Here is a 19,448-nt window from a genome sequence, read left to right on the forward strand (position 1 = left end):
AATGATGATTTTATAAAATGGTTTTTAAAATACAGTGTCAACAAATCTGCAGGCTGCAAAGACAGACACTGGCAACATTAACATCAGAGGACTTCATAGAGAAGCAAAAAAGCGGTATTTATTCATCTATATGTAGGGAACATTTTGCAAGGTATACATGTGAATTTAAGCCTGAACTGGCTTCTATTATGAAATGATGAGCCATATGGTTATTAGAACAGTAGTGAACATCATTGACTTTAGCAAGGTTTTGATTCTGTCACTCAGAGCACTGTTAGGTACCAGCTAGGGAAGTGTGGATAGCATGAGTGGATTTTAAGTATCTTACCATACCTTCAGGCTCAAAGGGTCATGGTCAGCATTTTACAGACTAAGGATCAGCTCGCTACGAGGGGTTTCAATAATGGGCTGAGACTTTCTAATTTTCACTGGTGACTTGGATGACAGGACAAAATGCACTCAGTAAACTTGCAGCTGGCATCAAATTCAGAGGATCACGAAGCATACTTCTGCAAGGCTGCCCTTCAGAGGGATCTATATAAGCAGGGGAAGTAGCTGACAAACTCTGGAATTCTACCAAGACAAATGGAAAGTCTTGTACTTGGGACAGAGTAATTCCATATAAAAATATAGAAATTCAGCTGGCTAGAAATCAGCTTTGCAGAAAAGGATTCAGGTAGACCACAATTTGAACATGAATAAAGGAGCTTGGCCAAGTGCCTGCCAGAATTCCCCTGTGACATGTTCTGTGATTCAATAATCTCAGCTACAAAGTAGTCTGTGACAAATCTGAATTACTAATGGTAGTGGTAAGGGTTGCAAAAGGCAAAGGCAATCCAGTTCAAGTAGCCTAGAGGGATTTCTGAAAAGTTTTTAATAGTATCTCTCAAGTCTTCATCAAGAGCTTTGAAGGGACAGCTACGTGTTTTGCAAACTTTACCAGCATGCCTTCATGTCTCAGGGTAAGTCTAGGGAGCAATAATATTGACACAATATAGCAGAGGCATGGGAAGTGAGTCAAAAAAAGCTTAAACTGTCCAAAGTGTTCAAGAGGCCTAGGTTCCTAACATGATACTGTTCTTTTTCATGAAATGGTATGCAACCATTTCATTTGTTCAAAGTACAGCTTCGGTTTACTTCAGCTTCATCTAAGAGTACGCACAACCTGGGCAAATGCATCCTTTATCCTGAGCATGAGGAATATGCAACCATGTTCAGCTACACAATTAATCTGAATTGAATGAACTATTAGTTTGATGCATTACACTACTTAGGAGCTTTGATGCAAAAGCAAAGGCAATTTTTCCACTTAAAAATACATGTTTGTTTACCACTATTTTTCTCTTTTTTCTTATTGTAATTATCTGTCTTATTCACTAAACACCTTTCAGCACCAATAATAAAAGATGCAGAAGTTTTAACAGACAAAAGCTATTTTTGCACGACACCTATGATTCATTCTCCATTCTCTTTATCAAATAAGACAGAACATGAAGGCATATGTGCAAATATAATTAAGATTTGCTTCATAATGCAACAAAAAGTCAAGTAAAGTTAATACAAACTTATTTTAATAGCTTAGTTATATTAAAAGGTTGATGTAAATAAAAATCCAACATCTAGAACTACTGAAAGTCCAGCTTACATGGATTTAGATCATCAGAGTGTATGAATCTCCAAATTGATCTAAGAAACTGTAGGCCTAAGAGTTGCCACAGCTTCTTCTCTTTCTACAAGCATCATTCACTATTTCTGCAGTGGACTCCCCAGTTCCTTAGTGGTAGCCAAGAGAAATGACCAAGGATCATGGTTTTCAGTTTTAGGTTCTGAGGGAGCATTTGTCAATTATAGACTCTTCTACATCTTTTTGCTTAGAAAATTTCTTTCACCCTCTGTCCATCACTGACTCTTTGTGTTTTCTCTTCAGCAGCTCTTGTCACTAGTGCTATCATTTACCTACTTTGTAGTTACTGTCAATGAAATCAGTTGAAATTAATGACTGTCTCACTAAATAACACATGATCTCAGAAAAATTTAGTCAAATGCTCAAAGTGGGTTCCCTGTGGAATATAAAGATATCCAAAATGTCTTGTTTGGTTTGGAGTAGCCTTTCCTGCTGCAGATTGCTGTGCGTTAGATCATGTAAAATATGTGTTGCACTTCCCAGAACTCAACTTTTTATCTAAAATAACTAAAGATCACTCAGATTTTTTAATTAACCCGCAGCATAAATATCCAGTGCTTGATTGATACAGTGTCCAAAATGCAATGAATTTTTGACATTCCTTATTTCTGTGGGATCAACTAAATCATTGGAAAGCAGAGGACGTAATGCCTTGACTATAATCAAATGTCCTCTTCCCAGTAGCCTTCAAAAAATTGCTTCAAATACAAAAATTCCATCATTGTAGAAGTTTGGTATATTCCAAAATACCTTAAGGCAAAGGTGATCAGAGAATGCTTCCTTGTTCTGTTTTTCAGATTAACAACTGAAGGGTTAAAATGAACCTCAAAACACCTGTAAATCTAGACCATCTGTTTTCCATGCAGTCATAATGAAGAACAAATCAAAAAATCATAACATTATATTATTTAAAAATAGGCACAGAACCAAATATTGTTATAAGCTATGCTTTTGCTGTTATTGTGAACTACATCTATGGCAATAAATTAATAAAAATGGTATTTGGGCAAGAACAGCCAGTAATGTGCATCAGGAATAACACACAATTAAAAAAAGGCATTTAGCCCATTATTGCTTCTAATGTTTTCTGGTTTTCTCTTGAAAACAAATTTCACAGGAAATGAAATTATGTGTTAAATATAGTTTTCTTTTCCAGAGAACATGAAAGTGTTAATTCACTAAAGTAACAGTGATAATTGGTTTTGACCTTATTTATTGTCGAATGTTGTTGAATTTGTCTAAACAAAAAAAAATAAGGAATTTATGCAAAAATCAATTTATATATGTTTATTGTATTTGGACATGACTAGTTCAAGTAAAAACATTTTATCTAAATGCTAGGAGTTAGCATAAATATTTTCAAGTAATTTTGCTCATATAGATCCAAATTTAATGCTCCTGTTTATTGCAAATACAGATGATGAACATCAATATTGCATACTTGCAGTTACCTTAAATGAAACATTTAAAATGCGGTGGTTCAATCTATGAAGTATTTCTGGAACTAATCAATAATGAAATGGGAATTTTAAGAGGAGAGTTGGCAGCTTTGGTAATTCATAGTTTTATGCATGAAGCTTTCAGTTTATAGATATAATACTTTGCCAATTTTATTTACTGTGTACCTTCATTTCACTTTCAAATTTCAAAGCTTTTTTCCCAGAATGGTAATAGAATTTCCAAACATTTAAGATCTCTGAACTTGAGTTTTATAATAACCCAATTTTGTAAAAACTATCTCCTCATCCAGTTCTGTTAGGAGAATGAGAGGACAGTATTCTGAAACAGTAATTCAGGGTTAAATAAGCTGAAATGCAAAGGTAGTTAGAAAGCCTAAAGCATAGCAGAAATACCATATTTCCACAAAATAAAAAAGATGTCCATGCAACTGTTATTCAAGATTTCCCAAAAATCTGCAGACTACAGTTACAAAGCAGCTCCTCACAGAAAATGGGAGCAGTTTTAGTATGAAAGAGATTTTGAAAAAAACCTACTGACTGGCTGAAGTGACTATTGATGTTTAGAGGGAAAAAGACTGCAAGCAGAACTCAAGATAGGCTCTGTCATCTGACTGTACAGAGGCTTCTAACTTTTGTTATTCACTGAGTGGTATTTTACTCCTCTTAAGAATAGATGCTCTTGTAAATGTCTATAATTTCATGTTGAACACGGTAACATATTCCTAGAACAAGGACTGTGGGTATTCCACTGCTGGCTTTGCATACCTGGTATGTTTCCCCAAGATCAAAGCAGGTAATGGGCTATGCATCTAAGATCAGCACAAAGGTTAAAGGACAATCTAAAGACTCACTGGATTAAGCTATGGTTCTTAACACTTTGGTCTTGTATACTACAGTCCTACTCACAGTATTTTCTGATCTACCTTTTCACTAACAATGGGCATCAGATCTTGTCATGGGTTGGGAAATGATCTTCTTTCAATTCTCCTTTGAAGGAATCTGTTTGCAGGTCTCTTCTGAATAAAAGTCACCAGTGGAGCTGCACCTGGACATCCACTGGAACTCACATGTTCTATTCATTGTTCAACATCATTCAGGAGAAGCAGAAAGAAAATAAAATGATAACATTTGCTGGAACAGAATTTATGGAGAAAAATTAATCAGGTAGTTTAGGTAGCAAACACAAAAACTGGTTTGCTTGAAGACGTTAGTTATGATACTGGTATGTCAAATTCAATATACTTAATTCAGTATTCAAAGTATTACATGAAGGAAATAAAAAAAGTTCCAAACCCTTTTTACAGTGATGGGCTCTAAACTAGTTATCATTGCCTAGGTATGAGACCTTTAGAGTATAATTTGCACTTTTCTGAAAACATATACTCAGTCCTGACAATGTATGACAATAAAAGGAATTATTAGGCAAAGACTGGTACTCAAACAGAAAAATATTACTATGCCACTGTATAAATCCATGTTGCATGAGCAACTTGACTGTTTGCTTTTTGTGCCTCCCCCTATAAAAAAACTTGCAGTAAAATTTGAAAAAGAACAGAGAAACACAACAAGAATGACCAAAGATTGGGCGCTTTTCCATACAAACAACTATTAAATGACTGAGGGGTTTCAGAATGGAATAGAGTTGGCTACAAAGATATGTCAGCAACTGAAGGGAAAAAAAAGCATTTCAGAGATTAGAAATATAGAACAATTGTTCATGGTTTCTTATCCTACAAGAACTAAATAAATGAACAGGAGGTGTGCACTATGAAATAAAAAAGATAGCACTTGTATCCAGGATTCATTACATTGTGAATATCTCTGAACCAGAATGCTGTAGACACTAATTTCACATGGGTAAAAGTAATCAAATCTATGAGTGAGACATCCATCAAGAGCTATTAAAGAGAAGCACTCTGCAAGACAAAAATCACTAAAGAGAAAGTATGTTAGAGGAGTCTTACATGCTTTTACTTCTTTTGCAATCTTCCCTAGGCACTCTCAGAACAAAAGTACTGGACTAGATGTACATTTGTACTAATTCACAGAAGTTGTTAACATGTGTATGTTGTTACTCAAATTAGGTATTAACTTGATAATTCATAAGCAAGAACATATTAATCTTTGTTTAGCATCAACTATTGCTTAAATAGAGTGTTCAGCAAGTTTTAAAAACACTATAACTTTTCCCTCCAACAAATACATCTTTACCACATCTCAGTTGGGAAGAATTATAATCATAATGCAAAACAATTTTTTAAAAAATGACACCTTCTCCAATCATTAATTAGGCCAGAGAGGCAACCAGATGAATTGCTTGGATCTCTACCATCTTAGGCAATCAGGTTCCCAATTCTTATACTAAATAACTTCGTAGAGAAGGCTTATGTGGTTTTACTCTCCTCTAGGTTTTCATTGTTTTGCATCTTTTTTTAAACACATTTTGACACAATATTGCACTATGTATACCATGTATACCTCTGCTTCATAGCCTTTGTATGATACCTTCTTTTTTACTACGGTCGGAATTGCACTTCCACATAAATTACTGCTAACCTACTTAAGATGAGATTGGACACTCTGAGAGCATGATCTGTTTAGAAAACCAGCCTGAGAATCTATTGACCATTTAATTCTGTATACAACACAGGCACAGGGTTATTTTGTTAGCCTATTTCCTTATTTCCTTTGGTAGAAAATGGTCAGGTTCTTTGTTGGGGATTGGGGAAAGAGTGGGGTTTTGTTTGGTTTTTTTTTTTCTTTAACTCCAACGGCATCTATAACACATTTGGATAATTGCACACATGCTTTTAGGCTGTAGATAGAATCACAGAATCATTCAGGTTGGAAGAGACCTAAAAAATCGTTGTGTCCAGCTGTTAATCCAGCACTGCTGAGTCCACCACTAAGCCATGTCCCTAAGTGCCACATCCACACATCTCAGATAATATTCATCCAACTAAAAAAGGGGTCCAGTCACCAGAGGGAGTGAAGTCAGCACTAACAGAGTTAGCATGACAGACAATTTTATCAAATATATGCAACCCACATATACATAAATATTCCTACTGAACTCAGCTCACATGTTCTCTAATGAATACATAAACAATTATTATATGCAATTATGAGATGTTTATTTCTGAACATTTAGAAAGCCAGGAGTGATGAGAAGGAAGAAGTTTCACAGTTTACAGTATCACAGACCACTAAAATAGCTTTAACTGACTGGAGTACTTGATATTCTTTCCCCTCACCCATTCTGTTCTCAATATTTAAATGGAGTTGTAGCAGCCTAAATTCTGAGGTGACATACTCAACTCTATACACATCCAAATATTTTTAGCAGTGACAGCACATGAGAAGCTACTTAAAACCACTTAAGAGATCTGTGCTATATTAACCAGGCAAAGGCTTGATGACAAGAGATCAAGACTTATTGAAATAAAATTAAAAAACAAACAAACAAAAAAGATCTTTTCATGCATGTCTTCAAACATACCAAGTAGTTCTACCATTAAAGGATTAAACCAATGCTACTTTCCTGATTTAAAATAATAACATGTAAATTATATTTTCCTTCATTGAATATATGACTTCAGAATACGAAGTTAGATACTAGTTAGAACTAACAATTTGTCAAATGGAATGCTTTTATCTAAGCACCTTGTGAATGCACTAAAACAACTGGCATTATCTGTGTACTAGCAACTGTTACAGACTAGACTAATAAGAATAACAGATATGTTAAAGAACAATATCCTGCCTTTAAAGAAACCTTCATATATATTTTTAAAGCAAGTGTTCTCTTCAAATGCTTTTGAAATTACAGTAAGAATCACAAAAAGACCTTCCTCTTCCAAAAAAAAAAGGTAAGCTTAAAAGTCCTCTTCTAAGAATGTTTTTAAAAATTAAGTATTCCCCTTAGCTATTTGATTAATCTATTCATTTTTATAAAACAAAAACAAATTTATAGATAATTGATGTGTTTCATTGGGGGCTGGTAGTATAGTCATTATTTTTATCTCTCTGGAGTTAGAAATCAATTTGTAACTGCATTGCACTTTTTTAAAAGACAAATTAGGTTGAAAAGAGAAATAATGCATTTGTCATATTTAACTAATATTGTAATTATCGTACTCTCTCCAAATTTTGTATCTTTAGATCATCAGAATCAGCTGAGCATTGGAAACTTACCAGAGAGATGATTTTGATATAAAAGCACGTCTCTCCTCCTTTTAGGACAAACAAGTTCAGGAGATGCAAGTTACTAGGACAGATATGCGCTTCTGCCTTCCAAAGGGATGCATCATGAAGCCCCTTGCAAAGAACTGCCTTTTTAATTTTTCTCCCTTATCACATTTTATGAGTGAGCAACAAAAATTTTGGCAAATATAGGGTAAAAAAATCTTGGAAATCATAGAATCATTGAATGGTTTGGGTTGGAAGATATCTTAGAGATCCCCTCGTTCCAATCCCCCTTGCCATGGGAAGGGACTTCTTCCACTAGACCAGGTTGCTCAAGGCCCCATCAAACCTGTCCTCAAACACTTCCAGGGATGGGGCATCCACAGCTTCTCTGGGCAACTGTTCCTGTGCCTCATCACCTTCAGAGTACACTTTTTGTCTAACTTCTAATCTAAGCCTGTCCTCTTTAATTTTTAAACCATTTCTCCTTCTACTGTCATATATTCTTGTAAATAGTATCTCTTCCTTGTAGTCTTCAATCTCATGGCTTTTGTGAATTTTTCCCCTTATTCTATGGCATTGTCCAGCATGTGGGTCAGGAGGACCTTTATGAGCAAAACTTTTGCATTTAATTAATCTTTGTTGACTTAGGACTGAGGAGGGAAAGACCAAACCAAGGCCTGAAAACATCAGCTAAGACAAAACTAAACATAAATTATTTTAAAAAACTAACTAACTAAAAAAATAAATAAAAATGGGGCCGTATATACAATAAATACAAGACAGACACGAAAATGGTCCTTCTCTCTGAACACAGTGAAAGTGTATTATCACCTGTAAGATCACTGCAATTACTATTGTTTGAGTGCCCTTGTAATAAATGCAGACATCATAGGAAGAGTTTATCAGCTGGTAAGCTGAATGCTCTTCTCCAGCCTATTATGTGTCTACTTGTGCTACTTTTGCCTTGGGAAGTTTAAAATGGAAAAATAAAATATGTCTGAGGGAGTTACCAAAGAAGGAATTCTTCCAATTCTTTCCATTACTTCCACTGTTTTCCTTGGTCAGGGCCCTGAAATACCTTTAGAACTCGTGTGGAACTGTCCAGAAACTGTTCACAAAACTGACATTAAGAAGGCATTTTCAAACAGGAATTTGAAGTCTTAAGTGGGTGCCTTAAAAAGCACCCATCAGATTAAATTATATACCCACACTTTTTTATCTAGGGGTACCTATATGACATTTGTATTCATTTCTCTGTGTACAGCGCACAATTTTAAAATAGATTTACTCCTTTTATAAATTAGAAACAAACAAACAAAACAACCAACCCCCCCTGAAAAGATACGAAACTTCAAATGGTTGTTGAAGCACTTAATTTAGGATGCCAAGATAAATTACTTAATTTACTTTTATTTAAAACTTTATTTAAAATGTAATAAGTTAACATTTTTCATATTGAAAATTAATTTATACATATTTTATGTGACATATTCAATAAAATATTTAAATCTCAATATTTCATTCACTATGTACTTCAGTTGGCCAAAAATATGGATATGTTAGGATTGTTGTAAACTGCAAAACCATACAACATAAAAAAATCTCACCCTATGGAAGCAAAATATTTAAAGAGAAAAAAATATAATAAACTGAAAAGTTATGGAAAAATACTACAATGAAACTTGAAATTTTCCTATTATGTTTGGGAAAATTAAGTTAGTAATTTTACTGAAAAAGAAAACCTTACCAGAACCTAATTAACCATGAACAATGAAGTGAACTAAAAGGGTTTCTTCTCCAATATATTTATTTGTAATGTAGACATTTTTGAGCCAATTTCTCCTTACTGTATGTAATGGATAGTTGGGAGCATTCAATAAAAAAATCTTTACCAATGCACTGTAATATACTTTTCTCTAAGGTCTAGTGAGAAAAGCTCACAAGCTTTGCAAAATTGGAATTTTTTTTTATTAACTGCATTTACAGAATTTTCAAAGTACTTTCATGAAATCTGGTGCAAAACTGTATCTTCAGATTTCCTTTTTACAGTGGAAATGTCAGATATGCTTAAGAAATCCAGATGTCTCAGGAATTACTAAAAACCTTTTACCATCTTCTTCTAATTAATAATTTTACTATTTTTATTTACCCAAATGCAAGAACAAAACCAAAGCAAGCAGAGTGGAAGAGTTATAAAAGAAAACCAAACAAAATCCCCCACAAAACAAACAAACAAACAAACAACAAAAACGAAAACCAAACAAACCCAACCAACCAATAAAAATAAATAAATAAATAAAATTTTGAATTAAATTCTTTTTCTTGCACTTTTCTAAAGTGAACATTAGTATTTGATGTTTAAAAATCAATAGTATACAGAAAAGGCAGCTTTTCCATTCAGTTCTCATCTGAAATACTTAAATTGACTTAGTCATCCATATGTTCTCCTTTTGATGATACGGGGAATGAATTACAACCACCTTTTCTTTCCCTTTTTCTATTTCTTAAGTGCATCTGACACGTGATCTCTGAGTCTTACAACATTACAGCAAAGTTTCCTCAGGCTTTAAGTTTGCAGTGCTTGCCACAGAGTTTTTTTAATTTTCCAAATATTTTACTATTTGAATTTAATGCTGAACTAATAAACCCTTTACTGCAACATGCAGGAATGGTCTTATTTTCTTGAATGGATTTTAAATTGGTGCTTTCAGCTACATGGAAAATATAACAACTATCTAGGTACATAAGGAAATAACCTGACATACAGGTTTGAACATTTCATCCGTGTCTTAATTTCAGATTAAATATACTGGTTTTTGTAAGAGAAAAAGGATTTCTCTGTGCTAAAGAAATCCTAAAGAAATCAAATGCTAAATATGACTTGAGTTATTTTTAAAGGAAAGATAATTTGCATTGAGAGTTAATATAATAATAATTATGAAAAAATATTTTAGAAATTACGCTTATTTATTGTTGGCTAACTGCTTATAGACAGCTACTCTTGAAGTTGAAATCGGTGACCAGTTTTGGCTATGAAATCCAGATAAAGAGCTAATGACATGGGGTATAAAGGAAACAAGTAATGCAATGGTTTTCTTACTAAATAATGTTTTATGAGCTTATTAATTTTCACTATAGTTCCAGATGAGTAATTCTGCCTTGAAGTAGAGATACTTAATGTTCTTGCTTGCGGATTAGCTGACAATTACCTCCTTTAATGCTTAGTCATTACTTCTTATGTACTGATAGAATTTTCCCTTTCTTCCCACCACCTTGTTGCCATTATGGAGAAAGAGAGCTTCCTTTAAAATAGTTGGTAAACTGTTATTTTAATTTTTTTCTTGAAATGTTCCTTACAATTACTTACAAAAAAATTGTAAGGATGTTGGAATTGTGGATGTTGGGAAATCAGTCATGTCTTAATCTCACAGGTGCGCTGCTTTGCACAGGTGAAAATATTCTCAGAATTAGCAATGTAACAAAACAGTTGCAACAATACTATAACTCATCACAGATGACTGATTCCTGAGAAATAATAGACCAGTTACTAGGGAACTTGGTTAACCATAACCAAATATGTGTAATTGTTAAGTGTTTTCTTTTTCCTTAACATTCTCTGTCATTCTCCATAGCACTGAAATAAGCTCGCTGAAAGAAATGTAAGACTTCATTCTCAGGCATTTTGAGCCACTAACAAATGTTATGCAAGTCAATCTCTACCAATCCTCTTGTCTGAAACAAAGCTACTATAACTAAGTTATTTGGTTCCAGCCTTCATCCTCTGCAGTCCTGTATTTCACAGTGCTATCTCTTGTTGGATTCCAAAATTTGGATATGAGTAAAAGAAAACTGCTAGGTTTAAGCAAAAGCCTTAGTCTAGCAGAGACTGGGGAAAAACCTCCATCTAGAGTCCAGACGAGGATCCATTGATGTCACAGGTTTGGAATGTCCTGCCCAAGCCAGGAGAAGCCATGCCCTGATTTCATCAAGCCAGTGCAGAAGACTTATTGTGTTTTATCTCTCCCTTTGTGTTCCCTGAATCCTGTGCATTCTGCAAACCTGAATTCCTCTTTCCCCCAGGTATTCCCCCTAAGATGGGTTTTCCCCTATGCTGTATATGTAAAACCCCAAATTTGTTAACCTGGGTTTTTCCCTTATGTCATCCCCTGAAACCCCCTATTTGTAATAAATTGTAATAGTTATAAACCCCTGTTGAATAAGTAGACCCTAAACCCTTTAAATATGAACTTGTAAGTCTAATAAACCTTTCCAGTTGTCTGCCTCCTCTGGGATCGTCGTATTATTTACTCACTACAATCTCTACCAACCTACATCACTGAACCAGGCAAAAGCTTCCAGGTAAATGCACTGATGGGATTAGAGATCAGCAGAACTCAATGTTCATAAACAAAATCTCTTAATTTCTTCAGTATGTTCTGATATCCAAAGACTCTGTGAAATATTTGTTTCATTGACTCATGCAAACCTATCATGGCCTTAAATTTGTTACTTGATTCCCCCAAATAATGCTGGAATCAAGTAACACCTTTTGGCACCTGGTCTTAGCGAAAGGTCAAATTCCAAATTTAAAGAAACGAAATGCATTTATTTAGCATCACAATGTATTCACTTTATTAGTGTTCCAGTTCTAATTATCTGGCCTTAGGACAAAGCAGCTTATTTACACTTAAATGTGACTGGTTCCTTTTCAAGATTTTTATACGGGTTTTAAATTACCCACATCAGCACAAACATTTATGTCCTAGGAGAGACAATAATAGGGCTACATAAAGTGATGATTATCATACTTCATCAGAGCTTCATGGCAAGCATGTAAAATATCTGATCTTGCAGTATTTTGATAAACTATTTCATTTTGTGTATATCCAGAAGAAAGGCAAAAATCAGGTAAAATTTTAAAAGAATAGAAACCTTCAGCTGCATGATAGCATTTCAAGTATTTGGAATGTATACTATAAAGAATGTTAAAATCAGTTATCTCCTACTTTGATCCAGTTCTGAACAGGAAAACTACTTAAGCATTTCTCAGAGGACTTGTACATTGCAAACCAGAAAAAATTAAGTTGTTTGGTTTTGGTGTTTTGTTTTTTTTTTAAGGACCCATTTTACTCAGAGACTTTTAAATAAAAAAAAAGTTTCTAAAAAATCCCCCCAAACAGCAAAAAGCCACCACCACAAAAACCCAAACCAACAAAAAACCTCACAGTCTTACTGGGGAAGCACCAGATAAACACATTTATCATGATTTAAAAATCACTTGGCATCAAAATGAATTGACTTAGTGGCATGTGAGAAATTTCAGGTACATTACTTCAAACCATTAAACAATATTTAATACCTTAAATATTCTCTTGTTTCTAATGTTCAGTTTAAAGCTCTGCCCACTCAATAGAAGAGGGTGCATCATTTTGCAGCTGAGGTTCTCCAGATTGTAAACACGTGTAGCATCAGTAAAAATTTGAAAGATAGATTAAGTTGAGCTAAAAATCATTACCATGAAGTCCAATAGCTCCTGCACAGTATGATGTTAACTGGTGTTTTCAGAGGTTAGTGGTGAAATATAACACACTCTGGAACACTCTAATACACACAAGTTGTTACTGAAAAGGAATTAATGGTAGCAGGAGATAGAGTAATACCTCTTCCTCCCTCAGAAAATGTTTCCTCTACTATTTGTTAACATTTTACTATTGAAGACTTATCGCAGTTATAAAGCTCTAACTCACACTCCACACTAAACACAATATTGAATTAATTGGAAGTATAAATTCAATAAGTATTTTTTTTAGTTAAGTTTTGTGGACTTGAGGATAACTCAACTAAGTGGGAAGTCTCATTTATTTCATTGAGTAATTCAGTATAGATTTTTTTAATTTAGATTTTGTTATCAGTGTTTTTTTAAGTTCTGATCTATTTTGCTTCAAAACCAAAGATACATGTTGTAAAAAAAAGATTTCCGAACATGCACCTGTAATAATTGCATTTGAAAAATTAAAATAGAAGTAAAGCTAGTATAATGAAAGCAGTGATGTTTCAGAATATTTTTTCAGGACTGAGAAAATGTAATAACTAAACATATGTGATCATAACGAGCCCTGTATTTATGAGGACTTCTTGCTGCTTGCCTTTGATTCCAGACACAACAAAGCACTGAGTTTGACAGTCATATTAGGCACTAGCCTCACATTTCCTTCTAAAAGGTGAGCCCAAAGACAAGTTCTGTAATTTCAGACCAGATCAAAAACTCCTGTAATAGCTGCTGTTACTGGAGTTTTATAAATCACTTCATACAAACACCTGGGCAATAAGAAGTACTTGAAATCCAAATCTGATATATGTGACCTGAATGGCATTTCAAAGCTGAAGGTACTTTTAAATATATAAAGCAGTAGCATGTACAGTAACAGCATACATCATCCTGAATAACAGCTGCACAACAGATTAGATATTGTTAATAGTGTTGAGTGGTACCTGAAAGCACAAGTAATTCCAGTGAAACCATAAAGCATCATTAATAGAAGAAAGGACTATACAATTGGGTCATATTTGGTTTTGTCTAGATAATTCTTTCTGACAATTTCTCGCACATCTAGAGGTAATTTTTACAGTGAAGTCATCAGTGTGAGGACCTTCTGTGGTCCCTTCTACAAGCATAAAATAACATCTAAAATAGTTCTACACTAACAATAGAAAATGATTCTGAAAGATGTTGTTATATTTTTCTTCTTTTTATGCAGGATATCAATTGTTACATGGAGCAGTTAATTCGATTATGTACAGTAAATTTGGTATTTATATTAATTCTATTTAATCAGATTTTTTCACAAATGTCTAAATTAATGTCATTCTTTCTATTGAAATCAGAAAGGGAAGTGCCTATAAATATGTATACATCTGCATCTACTGAGTGATAAAACAAAATTACTATATACAGTACAAAACTACTATATACAGTATTACTATTTACTTGCTTGCGGTATGCCTTGAGGTATTGCAACCCACCATGAGGGCCACCTGAAGTACTCGCTTTGAAATTTCATTTGAGATGGTACTTTAAAGAAGGAAAACACAAGATTATTTGTTTTAGAAAAGAGCACCAGATGAAAAGTAAAAAGAGAAAACATTTGCAGCTAACACAAAATTCTCTTGATACATAGGGGACATTAACCAAAGAAAGAAAACCCTTGAAAAATAAAGGAAGTACTCTGGTTGAAATTTAGATTATAGAAGATAAAGCTTTCAAGAAATTGTATTCCCCCCCTTTTTAGATTTTTTTTGGCTCATTCATCTTACGATTTCGCCTGCCCTTTCAGAAAAAATTAAGTATATTTCTCCCTGTCTAAAAAACACATTTGCTGATAGAAAACCCTTTGTCTTGAGGCTGGCTGAGGAAGGAAAGGAAAAAAGCAAAGAAAACATTAAGATGGAACTGGATCACTTTTAGGATATAATTTTACATTATGTGGCCAAAGAAGTGAAGGACTGAACGAGATGATTCCTTCAGTCCCGAGCTCCCAAAACCTAGCTAAACTTTCTAATTTATCTTCTTATGTTAAAGGAAACAATTTTTCAGAATCCTCCCTGCACACTCTACTGATTTAGTTAAACTGTTATGACATATAGTAGACAAATAATTCACAGATATATGTTATAGCATCAAAATTACACCTCATGGTATGAGTGAAAACAGCCTATACCCAGAAAACCACAACAGTTTTGCCAGTATGTAAAACCCTTCAGAAGCCAGTAAGCATCTTCATCTGCTCACAATATTCTGTGAACCTGGACTTGGCACAAACCTCCACAGCAGAGAACACCCTCTCAGGCATTTTCTTTCTTTGTTACTACCTCAGCATCTGACCTTCTGAAGGGTGAAAGGGATTTTCATTCCATTGCATATAGTTATCTACATTTGGTTGTCCTGTTTATTGTGAACTCATTTTGTCAGATAAAATGAGACTGTCGAAAGTAAATCACAGAAAACAAACAAGCATGTATATGTATGTACATAGATATAGATTTACATGCATGGTAATACCTTAAAAACGCCCAATGATTAATCTTTGTCCTTAGGGTGGTTCCTTTTCTACTACTGGAGAAAAAACAGAATTCCTGGTATTTGTGAGGAAAATTTCTAATTAAATATACCAATGAAAAAAAAATCTACCTGCAAATGCTAATGAAATAGATTCTCATTTCTGTTACGAAAATAAATAAGAAAAAAAAAAAACAAAACCAAAAAATAACTCCTTTGAATTCTGTGCAGAAGTTTTGAATAGATGTTTTGAATTTCTTCATCATGCAAAGCTAAATCTTCTCCACTGCCATTCTGAGGCAATAAAAGCTAGTAACACTTGTTCCAGCAGTTGGGTGAACAACTAGGAAAGATTGACATTTTTCAAATCCACTACTCCACTACAGTTAGGGATAGAGGCAAATGCACTGGGAGTAGCAGGTATTAGTGTGAAATTAGGTTTCATATATACATGAAAATGGTGGAGATAAAGGAATGAAAACCCCATGAAATCCACACGGTCAAGTTATATTGATGAGGTACTGTTCAAGAGGTAAAAAAAAATTCTACAAGCATTTTTTTAAGTAAATTAACAGCTATGTCTTTTAAATGTCTTTAAACATCAAATAACACCCTAACATTTTGGAAGATGATCCCCTGCAATCACTGTTACTCAGTTATAATCTTTCATTATATATGAAAATAATTTAAAAAAATAATTTGAAAAAAAAAATTTCCTATTTTGGTTTCTATTTGTTCTACGTGTTTGAAAGTGTCCAAGCTGGTGAAAAATTATTGTAAAAAGGGATAATTTCAGAATTATAATATATAATCACAATATAATGTATTAATAATATATCATTACAATATAACCAAATAGAATGCAAAATTTAAATTATTAAGTTCTTCAATAAAATTCTGGAAAAATCATGTTTATTTCTCTCTGTGAACATTGCTGGGTCACTTTATTGAAGAAAATTAAAATGTTTAATTCTGTTGTAGGTGGATGCTTAATTGAAGAGATACTTGTGCGTAGAATAGTGTGTAGAAGATGCGTCATGAGTGCTTCTTGTGTATATTTCCATACATGGATCTGGTTCCCTGTCTATATTAATTATTTGTATCCTCATAAATCCAGACTTGCCATTACTAGTGACAGCTCACAAGCTTTGCCCTAAGCAAACAACACAGGCCTCTGGACAGATTCTGTCACATTCACTTTACCTTAGGTTAGCGTGGCTTGCGTGGAGAGCTTCCTTTCAGCTTTGGGTCAGCTTGTGTAGCCATAAGAGTAGTCAAACGACAGGATGGCTCATTTAAGTTGTTTTGATTTTGCTTAGCTTTTATAGGAATATATTGTTTTTGTTAATGCTAGTGAAGTAGGTCAAACTGACTGAATTCAAACTGTCTTGAGACCAAATGCAATGGAACTAGTGTATTTACCTCAAATTTATTTAAAGAGTATTTATTTTATCTTAATTACAGAGTCTAATGTTATATCATATTTCTTTCACTTTTTGGGCAACACACAATGAAGTGCACCTGTTTTTAGGTTTTGTTTTTCAACAATGTAATGAATATGAATGCATTTTGTTAACTACATAGGAAAATGAATCTTGCTCTAGAAATTATCTTCCAAGATAGCCTTATAGTTTTAAGTAGGGTCTTCTCCACTACTGTATTTCAACAAAAAAACCTAAATGATTCCTAATCTTATGTAATCCAATGTTTTCATTAGAATTCATAACAAGGCAATGCTTAACATACCATATGGAAATTATTTTTATTATTCAAAAGTTCATCAAAAAGAAAATGCCATTTTTATGTCTGAAGTTTTACAACAATACAGAATAATCCCTCAGAGACACATCAAAAATCTTATTTGGAAGAAAAATATTGTGCTTCCATTGTTACAAGGTTTCAGTGTTTTTAAAAAGCATGCTAATGCTTTAAACATATCTTTAACCCTCATGGACTGCTATGTATGTTAAATGCTTCCATATAAATTTCCACATGGTATGCACATAATCAAGATCTAGAAGTAGAGCACCTAATCATATAATCATAGATAATGTGTGGATGTCTTTCTATAGATGCTGTATAATTCTGCACATTTTTGTAAGCCAAACTTGTAACACAAGTCTAAATAAAGAAATTAAGGTATTTCCTAGTGTTTTGCTGCTTCAGATGAACTAATTTATCTCACAGTCACAATGTCCTAACATCTCCCACTTTCTCCCCCTGCCCTTATTTCTTGGTTGTACTCTCACCTCTTTTGCATGAGTCATGATCTGACCCTTCCCTTCATCAATTCAGGTCATTCAGCAGGATTGGGGGTGGGATATGGAGGGTGAGTATTTTTCTGCTGACTTAGTAAGTGACTCAGAGGAGAGAGTGTGAGTGTCAGGACAATGCAAGAAAGGCAGTCAGATAACCTCAGGAAGCAGGATCAAGTTATTTGTAGAAGCAATAAGCCATTTGTTCAGCTAAGCGGTATCACAAAATCAATCACACTTTCTGAAAGATTTTTAAGGAAATAAAAATTGTCAAAACTAAGAAACTATCAGGCAGTCTGTGTTGTTTATCCATTTCATGTTTATTCTACTTGTCATGCAGACATTTTTAGTATAAATTCATTACTTTTTAGTTTAAACTCTGTAAGTTGTTTTGAATCTTTTTTTCATTTGATATCACTTAAAGTGGCTGAGAGCTCTCATTTGCCCAAAGATAAAGTACAAGAAGACTAAAACAACAGGTTGCAATGACTCATTGAATATACATTAATGGACTAGTCAATGTATAATCAAACAAAAATTATAGAAAGAATTGAGCACAAGCTTCATCTTCTATGCTGCCAGGTTGTTGAATTTAGAGAAACAGCTTTTGAAACCAAAAGTCAGTTTTCAAGATTCAGTCTTAGGTTCGAGGTACATAAAAGAGAAAAATCATCAGTTCTGATCTGGATATAACAAAATATAACATTTAACACACTGTATAAAAGCTCTCAACATCTTCTTTCTGCTATTCACTACCATGTTGAACCTCATCCCAGTGTTTTTGGTCAAGATGTTTTAAGTCCTATACACAATTGTTCCGACATCCTTTTGGCACTGAGAACAAATACCTTGCGAAACTACACCACAAATCTTTGATCTCATTCCAAGTCCTATGAAGACATAAGACATGTAATAGAAGCGGTACATTTGTTGCTGGGTTTGTCAGGAATGATCTTATCAGCAGTCATAAATACAGGGTGTGGAGAAGCATTTTGGTTCTACTGATTATGTCTTGACCACACTACTTGCCACTTTTGCGCAACACAGACTTAGCAAGGCAAGCTGGCATCAAAAAAGAATATCTATGAATTCTCCATTACCAAAATCCCTCATAAATCTGGAACTTTTGATAGTGGGTATCACTGATTTCTGCTACAAAGTTTTCTGCTATATCATGACTGTTAAATTGTACAGCACCTGGATACATCAAGATTCAAAAAATAAAAAATGCTGTTTCACAAAAGCAAAGCAAGAAAGAGAAAACTGAAAGAAGAATAGGCTAGTCTTGGTACTTACGAAAAGCTCTATAGAACTCTTCCAGAGCCAGGTGCTTGTCACTATTATAATCATCGTATTTCAGCAAATCGAACACAGAGCAGTCAGATGGTTCCTTGCCAAGCTCATCCCGTTTTATTACCTGACAAGAAAATTATAACCATGAAATTGCATTTGAGCTCTTAGTGTTCTCTGGTATAATTAATTGTTTCTAATAATCATTTAATAGATCATTTTAAGGTTGCTGTAGGGCAATGAACTGCAACTGTGTAAAGTCAGGGATTTTCAGTTACTTTGTAATTATTTATTACAGTTTTAAAAGTTAATACCTTTAGGACAGACTGAAATTATACAAAAGTTCTTAGAATATACAGAGAATATATATAATGGGGATAGACAGAAGCACTATAAAGGCACTGGGAATTTTAAATCTGATCTTACTTTATATGTGCTGGAATGGTGATTAAGACACATTCAAATATACTTGAAATAATAATTTCCCAAGTACAAATGGCAGAATGTCTTTTTCT

General features: G+C 33.8%; 1 protein-coding gene across 5 annotated transcripts in view; it reads right to left on the reverse strand.

Annotated features, from left to right (window-relative positions):
• Positions 1–19,448, reverse strand: part of FSTL5 (follistatin like 5) — a 291,375-nt gene that overhangs the window by 106,781 nt on the left and 165,146 nt on the right. For all 5 annotated transcript variants that reach the window (XM_017806036.1, XM_017806035.1, XM_017806033.1 and 2 more), the window contains exon 6: positions 18,940–19,060. In XM_017806036.1, coding sequence (XP_017661525.1) covers positions 18,940–19,060 — 121 coding nt within the window. The remainder of the gene's footprint in view (positions 1–18,939; positions 19,061–19,448) is intronic.

The sequence above is a fragment of the Lepidothrix coronata genome, unplaced genomic scaffold, assembly GCF_001604755.1.
Source record: "Lepidothrix coronata isolate B3197 unplaced genomic scaffold, Lepidothrix_coronata-1.0 Scaffold13, whole genome shotgun sequence".
In the NCBI taxonomy this organism is placed as follows: domain Eukaryota; kingdom Metazoa; phylum Chordata; class Aves; order Passeriformes; family Pipridae; genus Lepidothrix; species Lepidothrix coronata.